The 11,669-nt window shown below is 41.7% G+C and overlaps 1 protein-coding gene across 1 annotated transcript; it reads right to left on the bottom strand.

Annotated features, from left to right (window-relative positions):
• Positions 1–8,357: 8,357 nt before the first annotated feature.
• On the bottom strand, positions 8,358–11,669 carry LOC121609135 (WD repeat-containing protein on Y chromosome-like). Its single transcript, XM_041940693.1, has one exon. It carries the CDS (start codon positions 11,667–11,669, stop codon positions 8,358–8,360), a length of 3,312 nt encoding a protein of 1,103 aa, XP_041796627.1.

Below are 11,669 nucleotides of genomic sequence, written 5' to 3'. Positions count from 1 at the left end.
AAAAAGGAATTTATATCTCGAGAGAAGATACAGGGCTGATGGTCAAATATAGTTCAGACATGTTGCTGTATGGATATCAGTGGTGGGTGTCAGATCTGGCTCTATAAATAGGCAGCTGGTGCAGGAAGCTCAGAAACATGCCTCACTCACACACACTCACACACATACACACACACACACACACACACACACAGAAAACTCTCCTGTTAGAAGACCAACACTTCGTGTGGAAAAGATCAGAGACAGAGGTCAGCCAGGTGAAAAGGAAGAGTGTAAGGTTGAGTTGCCGTGTATTTACTGGACAAGGCAGGTTGCTGCTGTTTCTGTTTCCTTTCACGGAGCGTCCCCTCACGTGTCATTGGCAAAGCCATGAGAGTGTGTGATGTTGACCCACAGAACGTTTATTATTCTGAGTCCCCTGGAACGTTCCACAGTACTGCAGGACAACCAGCAGGGCCGACCTTCACACTCTGGTCCAGTGCTGCTCCAGAATGTTGATGATTTGCAGTCCAACACAAGAGGCACGCAAGACTGACACAATAGCTCTTCTTTAACATCTTGCAGATAATTCCCATGTCGAAATTACAATTTGCAAAAACATTGCAAACACAACTTTCTGGGACATCTGATCACAGCAGAGGGCAAATCTCTCCCAAGTGTGTTACAGCTGTTCAGTCTGCACCAAATCCAACAACAAAGAAAGAAAAGATGAGTTTTCTAGAGTGACGTTGTTAAGGAGGAGGAGGGTTCAGGGAAAAATTATTATCATCACGGGGATGATCAGTAAGGATGCATGAGCCAGGAGAAATGCTTATAGTCAAGAATATGTTGATTTATTTTCAAGTCTTCAGTTAACACACAACAACAAAAAACACACATGGACCGATGTCTCTGAAACAAAGCAAACCAAGGATTAGAAATGATCAAGTCCATTAAACTTCTCTTAAATAAAGATAAGGATAAACAAAGATCTAATTTAACTTCATGAAAATGCTAAATGTGCAAAGCCAGCCCTTACCAGTGCTGCCGCCCCGTGAAGTGGTGAAAGACTGAATGAATGGGTGAGCAGGATTTAAGTAGGGCGTGCACAGGTGAATGAGGTGAGAGGCAACCAATGAGTGAAGAAGAAAGGGAGGGAAGTGAGGTGAGCTAAACAGGGTGGGGAGACATGAGAAATAAGAGTCTACAGACGTCATGCTGCAGACAGTGGATCCCTACTCAGAGAGAGAGGCACTCCTCCTCCAGGATTCATGGTGAAAATCTCAGTGCACACGACAAGTCATCACTGACAAGATATTTACTGACTTGAAATCTTCTTTGCAAACTGCTGTCTGTCCAAACCCCACCAGCCTTTTACTCAGTTTGTTGACCAGAAAGACGACTATATGACATCTGTTTTGACACAACAACATGGCCAGTTGCCTATTTCTCCACCAAACCTGATCCTGTTGCAGCTGGTCTCCACCTGTGTCTGCCTCACTGCAGCGGAGAAAGCTGTGGTCGCATCACGTGACAGAGTAGGCTATGGTGATTTAACCCTCGTGGTCCCTCATGTAGTTGCACACACCCTGCACACACAGAAAACATCTCACCTCTCTGCACAGCACTGGTTAAGACACCACACAACCCTTTTGCTCACGCCAAACATTACTCTTTGATGTTGCTTTGTTCTTAAGCCAGCAACTCTTTTCCCAGCTACAGCTGATGGTGAACCTCATGACTGTTTGCAGATTTTGGATGAGGTCTGCACTCCCAGACCTGACCTCTCTAGCAGCCCCTCACTTGAGTGAGAGACTGTGAGAACTATGAGCCACTGCACACTGCACTTTTACACCTTCACCTTCACCTCCACCTGCACCTTCTGTCTAATTAACACCCAGTTGAAACAGTGTGCAGGGTCCAAAACTAACACTGTTGACATTTTGATTGGTTTTGTAGTACTTAAGTTGTTCTCTTATTTGCATTTTTGATTACTAAATACATACCTGAAAACTCATAAGAGGAGAAAAATGTGACATGTTGGTAAACCAGTCCCCTGTAGAAGGTCTGGGAGCATCCTGCTCCAGAAGAAACATGTAGTGATTTTAACATGTTGCAAGAAGCATTCGGGTGGCTGTAAGACTGACCAACATTCGTTCATGGTTACTACAGACATGAATACCTTTACGGTAAAGTAAAGAGTAAAAAACGGACTTCCCTTATCCCATGCGAATAAATGTTTTTCTGTATTGTGTACTGTAATTGCCCATTCATTTGTATTTGTATTAATTTTCTGACATTTCTCTGATATTGCAGATGCAGGAGATGTTTTCACCACTGCCCAGTGATCATAGTAAGAAGCATACTCCCATATTCATCACATGACACAATTAATCAGTTATCAGTTGGCTACTTACAGGCTGGATTGAGAAACCTGGTGTCTTCAAGTGAGCCGTAGCTCTACTGCCGATGTTCTTGGACTTCCACACAAACAGTAGTGTATGTTTGTAATACTGTTACTTTTATATGTTCGTAGTACTGTTTTTAACATGTATTTTTTACATGTAATACTGTTTTTAACATGCAGTTTGTTCAGCATGTGAAGTTTTAAATGCCATATTTACACTCAAGTAAAAGTAAGGTGCAATTTACCATTTAGCCTATTTGTTACACGTTATACGTATACAACTGTTATGCATGTGAGGTTTTTTACATGTCATGTTAACATTCAAATAAAAGTAAAGTGCAATAAGAAGCTGCATTTTCTCTTACATTTTATTCACAGGATTGAAATATCAAAAGGTTAATTTTATTACAGTTTGCCTTCCATGCTTGTGGCCAGGTTCAAAATGAGATTTTGTGATACTTAAAGTCAGTGACAGTCTTGTTACATGTTTTTCTTACAAAATTGACTTTTCTACTGTGTGAAATCATATTTTTAACGGATTATTGAAATGTATAAATAATACAAACTATATAGTCATTTAATTGTAAAATACAGTGAAAGTAATTTTACAGTAAATATCAGTTTACACTGTATTTTTTATTTACAGGACAAAACTGTTAATTGAGTAACAGTAAATTTATGTAAATTTTACAGCAACATAATGGCAACTCAGCTGCCAGTTCTTTACTGTTTTTTACAGGAAAATTTATTACAGTGTTTGCGGTTATGGTTATGCCAACTCCACATACGTCTGAAACCCCTATACACACGCAGAAACAGGCCAACTTCATTCATTTGTGATCTCTGTTTTACTAATGCAGAACAATGCTTTGTCCCCTGCCTGCTTTGTCCCCTCCTCACGATTTTCCTTTAATCAGGAAGGGTAAATGTCAGATGGGCTAATGTAATGTACGTGTGTTTGGCATGTCTGTGCTCCTATTTTCATGTATGATGACCTGCGCCTGTTCCATTAAAATGAATGTTATCCAACATATTTACCATTCTTCTTCTTTCCTGCCCAAAAGTTGGAAAGGTCAATGTGTGTTGATTCAACAAACAACCCTCTACCCAGATGTATTTGAATCTAACTTAGCTTAGCTTAACAAAACCTCCCCTCTGGTGGTTCTCATGTCTGAAAATCAACGTAGCGGGAAAAATAACAAAGGAACCACAAAAATCACCATTGCAGAAAAAAACAGAGTGTCCAGGAGTAATCTCAACCGGGAAAACTAACAAACAAAATCAATAATTCTCAGAGATGATTCTAGGCAAACGTGAGGCAGGAGATTGCAGGGTTACCACTCGAGAGCAAGGTTACAACGTGAGAAGCAAAAGAAATCATCTGGCACAGGGGTGAGTTTGGGGGTGGCTTAAGTAGCTTTTTAGATTGCAGAATGCCAAACAGGAGAGTTTATGAGCCCTGCTGTGGAGGAGATCGCCCTGCCTCCCTGCACACAGCCTGCATGGTTGTTGGAAGTGTTCCTGATTTTAGCCAAAGCATATTTTAGCATTCCTGTTCATCCAGACTCACTGTTCTGGTTTGATTTCACTTGCATGCCCCACGGGTTTTCTTCAAGTCCAGCTTTTGTATAGCTGTAGCTGAGAACCTGTCACACAGAGGGGTTGCCATATCAGTGTGATATCTTGGCCGTATCATCACGCCTGAGGGTCGTAAATTAGGTCCAGTCTGTATCCAGGCAATTTTCGGTGTCCCAAACCCACTTACTAAAAAACAAATGATGTCCTTTTTGGGCTTATCAGGCTACTGCCGTCCATGGATTTGTAATTTTGCAGAGATCTCCCAAACCCTGTATGACATCACACATGGGGGAAAACATTTGGCCATGACTGACTTTTTGACTTGGACTCCTGAGGCAGAAACAGCCTTCACTGAGTGAAAGCAAGCTTTTTTCCAGTCTAAATATTTAAATCTATTTGTTTTAGAACGTGAAGGTTTCATTTCAGCAGTCCTCACTCAGTCCCATGTTGATAAACAGTGACCAATAAGGCACAATTCAAAATGACTGTCAACGCCTGAAAGGGCGATGGTAGCATGTTTAGAAGCTGTAACAGCGGCTACTGAAGTAGTTTTACCCACAGCTGACATTAGCTATGTGTCCTCTGACTGTTCCCTTGCCACATGCTGTCCATTCCCTCAATCCTACATTCAAAAACTAGACTAGTACATTGGCAACATGTTCTGTTAACCATGCCTAATGTCACACTAAAGCAAGCTGAAGATGGAGCACCACATTCTTGTCTGGAAGTGGTTGGCACTGTTCCTAAACCACAAGCCACGCTATTTGACACGCCCCTTCCTATCCCTAACTCTGTGTTTGTTGTAGATGGTGCAGCCATGAGGAGTCCGTCTAATGGCTCTCCATGTGTTTCATATCCCATATGTACTGAAAATAATATAGTTAAGAGTGCCAGACTTTCTCAAAATTTGTCTGCTCAGCTGAATTGTTTGTACTTACTCGTGCTTTTATTCTAGGAACATCTTCCATCTTATACTAATTAGGGACACGGGGCACGCTCCGAGTCACTTATTACTATCCCGCGCGTTTCTTATTATTATTATTATTTTTCATCCTCCTCCAAATTTTCGTCCCTTAACTCGTCCCGCAGCTTTGAGGCCAAAAACTGCGATAAATTTCCCATAAGAAATGAATGGGGGAGTTCCTTAAATTTCAGCCTTTTTCAATTGTCCGCTGCTTCGCCATACTTTCTCCTAGGGACTTCATTCTAACTTTAAAACGTAGATAATTTTGTCGGCTCGAAATGACCCTCGGCACATTTTGATAAATCTTACGGTTTTCGAGCTATGACCATCGAAGGCCGACATAAGACGCGAAAAACTGCGAAGACTTTCCCATAAGAAATGAATGGGGAAATTTCCTCAAATTTCAGCCTTTTTCAATTGTCCGCTGCTCGGCCATACTTTCTCCTAGAGACTTCATTCAAACTTTAAAACGTAGATAATTTTGTCGGCTCAAAATGAACCCGGCACATTTTTTGATATCTCTTACGGTTTTCGAGCTACGACCATCTGAAGACCATCAAGTTTCTCACAAAAATGCTCAGAATTTCCCCCCCTACAGTGGGTGATGTCATCACTTAGAGTGAGACAGCCGGTGAAAAATCGCCTGAAATTGTTTTCTAAAATTGCCGTAAAATCCAAACGGTGAATAGGAGACACATAATTTTGGATATTTTTGTAGACAAACTTGTCCTCTTTCGTGTGATGCCCTCGAAAAAGCCGAGAGACTTACTCAATTTAAATAGTGAGGCTTTTTGTGCAGCCAGCTCCCTCCTGCTCTCCCATTAAGTCCCATGTTAAAATTCAGAGCTGTTTTGTGAGCAAAGCAGAAATGCCTCCTGTCTTTAGCTCGCCATAAAACCAAAAGTTGTTGTCTCAGGAATAAAACGAGGAGATGGTCGGACTCAGGAAGGTCTCGGGAGTCCGATGATCTATAGTACACTCTGATACGAGGTACGGTTCTCTCACCAGAGGATTTAGTTCGGGAGGTTCGCCGAACCCAAATCTCACTGCATACAATACAAACTCCTGTTCTCTGAGTCGCAGAGTCTTTTTAAGTCGACCATTTTGTCATTTTTCTAAAGAATATCTGGACATAAAACACACGTACATCTGGCCCAGACTTGTCCGCATCTCACAGTGTAATCGGTTTTTTGATAGCAGCTACGGTTTTGACACAATCGCAAGTTGTTCGGAAGAAACCGACAGCGAAAAAACTGCTTTTCAAGGGAAGAGTTAACAGGTGCAACTGTCATTTACACACATACTGGTCAAGAACCCACGCACACACATCTGCAGGACAACAAGCCTGAGAATGATTATCTTAACGAGCTCAGTCAAAACAAGGGCATTGTTTGAAAACAATCTCCGTCCAACAAGCAGTTAAACTCAGCTTCAGAAAGCTCTTTGCCAAAGAGGTTGAGACAGTAGTCACACAAATGCACACACAAAAAGGGCTAACCAACAGCTAAAAAGTGATTAAAAACAGCACGTCAAAACTGAACAGGAACAGGTAAACAGTGGGAGAGGTGCAGAGGTAATTATCAGCAGGTGGGGCAGAAGTTACACACTCACACACACACACACATTCAGACACACATATACCAGACACATCTCCATGTCGGAGCTGGTTGGGCTGCTTGTGTAGTTCAAGCAGACACACGCACACAAACAGACGAACACACACACATACGCAGTCACACACAATGACAGATACATAAACACACACACACACAGACAAATGCATAATGAAAACCCCATCCCCTCGCTCCCTTGTTAACGCCGTTAGCTCTATTAGCTCTGTTAGCACAGTTAGCTCTGTTAGCATTAGCGCCGTTAGCTCTATTCGCACCGTTAGCTGTTAGCTCCGTTAGTGTTAGCTCTGTTAGCTCCATTAGCATTAGCTCCATTCATGTTTATTGATTCAGTTCATTAATTCATGTTAACAGAGACATGAAGCAGAGGAGAGAAGCAGACACAGACAGCTGAGGTGATCAACAGAGACAGACAAGGAGAAAGCCACAGAAACACAGCTGGGACCAGTTCATTAATCAGGGACTGACTACCTCTGATATCTGCTGTTTTCTCAAATTGCAGCCTTTTTCAATTGTCCGCTGCTTCGCCATAGTTTCTCCTAGAGACTTCATTCAAACTTTAAAACGTAGATAATTTTGTCGGCTTAAACACGCCCCATGTCCCTTTCAAAATTTCCCAGAGGGAATTTTCTAGTTATCAATATGCATTTAAAGTGTGTCATAACTTTCACACATTATGGAAACACCAGGGTTTCCTTACCTCTATAAGGAAAGCCTATTGCCCTTAATACTCTTATCATCAACCTCTTATCTGCATTACTTCTACCAGCCTCTTTAGCGGTAGTTAAATGCCAGGCTCATACAAATTTTAGCAATCCGTAGTCACAAGGAATTGCAAATGCAGATGCAGCTGCGAGAGCAGCTGCCCTCTCTACTGCCTCCCTCATTTTACAAATGTTTTTTTTTTTTGTCCAAAATGATGTTTCCTCCCTTAAAGATGCTTCTTTACTTCAAGAAGGAGCTGAACGTTCTGGAAAAATAGGATGTACTAAACTTGCGTCTGATCTCTGGGTAAAGCCAAATGGTCTCCCAGTACTCCCAAAATACACACAGACAGCACAACTCCACGACATCCAGCCTGGAGACTGGGTAGTGGTCAAGGAAAAAAAAAACAACTATATATATATATATATATATATATATATATATATATATATATATATATATATATACATATAATAGATTTTATGGTTCTAAATCTGTTGATGCTGTTAAACAAAATCTTAAGACACATCTTTTCAACATCCCTTTCCTCTGAAGTGTCTTTTTACACTGCTATACTTTGTCTTATCCATGTTTTAAAATTGTACTTCATGTTATGTTATTGTATTGTATTTCATTGTATTGTATTTGATTCTATTGTTCCATCACACACTTTATTGTTTTTTGTTTTTATGTTTGTGTTGCATTTATGCATGAATTGAAGTGCTATATGAATAAAGTTTATTATTATCATTATTGTTAGATAGCCAAAATTTTGATTTTATGAATGTAAATATAGATATTTATGTAGATAAATATACATTAAATTGCAAGACTCTGAACAGTCAGTCTTGCATTTCAAACGAAACCAAAGCTGTGCATGAACTTCACATTGTTTATTGTTGCTTTCAGTATATTTATTTTGATTCAAATTTATAAGAAGATGAAAAAAATTTTTAGAATTCCGTAGAATTGTGGGAAAAACCGAAGCACTCGGAGTAAACCCCAAAAATATCCTTCCATTTTGGTCCTAATTTGATGAATCCATGGGGAGAATATTGTCTATGTCGATGAAATGTTGGACAGCTGGACCCTATCAGGGTGGTTTAGTGAGTGACCAATGCTTGTCTGGCAACCTGCTTGGGGGACGTGGTATGAGGACACATCCTTTTAACGCATTTTCTTGCTGAGTCTTGTAGCGTACAAATTTGGACCTCGTCTGGCTCACATGGATGGGTGGCAAGTGCACACGTTGTGGTGTTTGCTCAGACCCGCACTTGCCTGGCAACGTGTTTGTTGGGACAGGGTTTTTTAACGTATTTCCTGTAGTGCCATGTCTGATGAGTGGGGCGTTAGGTGGGTGTGGCTTAAAATGGGTCTGATTGCATGTGAGTCCAGCCCCTTTATGGATGGGTGGCAAGTGCACACGTTGTGGTGTTTGCTCAGACCTGCACTTGCCTGGCAACGTGTTTGGTGGGACAGGGTTTTTTAACGTATTTCCTGTAGTGCCATGTCTGATGAGTGGGGCGTTAGGTGGGTGTGGCTTAAAATAGGTCTGATTGTGTGTGAGTCCAGCCCCTTTATCGATGGGTGGCAAGTGCACATACTTTGGCTCATATTCATCCTGATGGTCTTTAAAATTGTTATATAGGGCCCTTATCTTGGCTTTCATTTTCCTTGCTTTCTCTTGAATTTTCTTAATATCCATATAAAGCTGGAGATCTTGTTTGCCGTCAAATGCTCCTTTTCGTATATTCCATTTTGCTTCAATTTTGTTGGCCAAGTCCTCAAGGTTTGGTCGTGTTGATCTGGATGATGATGAGCTCGGAGACTCCTCCAGCAGTTGCTTAGCATCCCATTTGTCTTTCCCGAAGATGCCTATGTTGCGGCCTGTGGTTGTCCATAGACAAACATTGCAGTCCAACCCCGCAGTAATTATGTTTTTACACTTACAGTTCCACTGAATACTTACCACCCCTTCATGGTGAGCTTGCCAGGAACTCAACAGAGGAGGTGGACACAATGACACACACCACCCTTTTATATGCTCAACTGGCCCTTTGTCTGCCTTTCTTTTAAATCCAAATCTCTGAATGTCCCAGAGACAAATCCTTCCGGTGCTATCCCCAGTGACTAATATCTCTTCTTTGTCATCAGTCGCCATGCTGGTAATGACTGCATCTTCATCATTCACTGCCCTGAACTTTACTAACAGACCTCCCTTGCTAATAACAGACCAAGCACAGATATAGCCCTCTGCAGAAGTCAGCAGTGTGGCTGTGTCACCAGTGACCTGCCTGGTCTTCAGACATATAATAGGAGGGCTGATATTCGCAACTTTCTTATTCCGAGTCAGATGTGTAGGGGTTTTTTTAAGAGCCTGGCCTTTTCGTTTCCCAGTGTCCTTCGTTTTCTCTTGACTCTTTTCAACAGGCAGAATCCCTGCAACGCCAAGATCTCGTCTACCCGTAAATTCTATTCGAGGGTTCTCTCGGGTATTGAGCCAGTAGATAGCCATGGCAGTCTCCACATCCCAGACAACAATATTTCCATTGCTGGAGGCAGTAAGCAGAGTAGTTCCGTGGGCATCCATTGAGGAAATGTCATTTAAAAAATCATGCTTCAAAAATCTGTGGTCAAATCCATCGATGTCCAGGTCATAAATAATATTGGATTTCTTTCCAGCCAGAAACACCCTCTCCTCCATGCAGACAATACCTGTCACCTCCTTTGGCGCGGTAACAGGAACACTGGCAAGCTCTGTTCCATTGTTAAAGTTCCACAGTTTCACTTTGCCATCTCCATCACAAACAGTGATTAGTCTGCGCTGGCTTGTATCAAATGACATGGCAGTGTGCCCCATATGCTCAGCTGGAGAGACCTTGAACTCCATGACAGCCTTTCCGGTTAAGATATCCCAGACTGTCACCACACCATTTTGGCAAACAGAGACGACCTGTTTGTAAATGCTGTGATAGAGAGCACAGCACAGGGGATGGTCATGGGATGTCAATGTACTATGAAAAACATCCGTTCCTCTTCCAATGCATTTGGATATATCTGAGTTAGCCATGAGTAACTCATTGTTGTGTGTGTTATAATACACACCTGAGATTGGGGCTGGTCCTATGCCTTCAACCTGGAAGCTTTGGATACACACCCAGCCATCCTCAGACCACACACGTACGTTCCTGTCCTTAGACAAACTGACGAACACTTTGTCCTTAGGATTGAACATAATGTGGGTAACGGGTGAGACATGTCCTTTTAATTTGTGCTCGAAAAAAAGAGTTTTGTTGGGTAACCACACATGCAATAGGCCATTTGTACCACCAGTCACCAGACGGTCAAGCGTAGAGGAGTAGTCAACACAGGTGAAAAACTCCATATTTCCTCTGCTTGTAAAGAGGCTTGTAGAGATGTTGTTTCTGGGTGGCTTGGGTAGACCAGCGAGGACCATGCTCTTGGATGACACGCTGCAGATGGCATGTGCTTGAAGCGGTGGAAAGTACTTGATCAGACTGCACTCATCATTAAAGATGGAGACTTTCTGGCATGAAAAACTTTTCTTGGAGTAGTTTTCTAAAAGATGCTCTACATAAATTGTGGGATATTCACGTAGAGAGACAGTCTCATAACAGTCTCTGCAGAAGAGGCCCCCGACCATGATATTGTAAGAAATGAAAACAAAGAAAGATCCTTTCTCGTCACCAAAAGAAAACACGGCTTTAGTGCCATCACTCCAATAGTTCATACAAGTCACTTTTTGGTCAACAATTAAAGCCTCTCTTATTTTAAAAAACGAAGGGAGCTCTTCGCAGGTGTAGAATAACAGTTCCCGTCCAGTATTGGAGACAGCCAGCATTTTGAGTTCGTCCATGTACACCATGTCAGTCACATTCATTTTCTTAACATGTGAATAGACAGGTGTTTTTTCTGTTTTTGTTAATTCCACTGTATATTTGTCCTTGAACCCATCAGTCCAGAAGGTCAGGAGGCCAGTCGAGGTGATGGAGAGGTACTGACCTTTGTTGTAAGGCCTGACTTGTCCTGCTGAACTGGGTCGCATATCTTTGTCGAAGGAACGAAATAACATCTTAACGATTGTTTTGTTACAATCAACGGGCAAAGATTTAAAAGGTTTTGGAAAGACAGAGTTTTTATATTCCATACATTGTGAAGCCTTGTTTTTCTTTAAGAGGAAGGCCAGTAACTCGCCGAAGTCCACAGTGTTATCACAGTTTGTGTCGATCTTCATGTGGAGGGCAAAGATTTCTTCTTTGCTCACAGAACCGTATAGCTTCTGAATTACTTCATAAAATTCCTCCAAGTCTAAGGCTCCACTTCCATCAACATCTGCCTCTTGAAATAACTTCCGAATGTTTGGAATGTCTTTAGCACCAAACAT

The sequence above is a fragment of the Chelmon rostratus genome, chromosome 7, assembly GCF_017976325.1.
Source record: "Chelmon rostratus isolate fCheRos1 chromosome 7, fCheRos1.pri, whole genome shotgun sequence".
Classification (NCBI taxonomy): Eukaryota; Metazoa; Chordata; class Actinopteri; order Chaetodontiformes; family Chaetodontidae; genus Chelmon; species Chelmon rostratus.
The sequence above is the reverse complement of the archived record's forward strand: the minus strand, read 5'-3'. Positions and strand labels throughout refer to the sequence as shown.

Coding starts and splice junctions, on each gene's coding strand:
- LOC121609135 (XM_041940693.1), bottom strand. CDS start 11,669: ATGTTTGGTGCTAAAGACATTCCAAACATTCGGAAGTTATTTCAAGAG.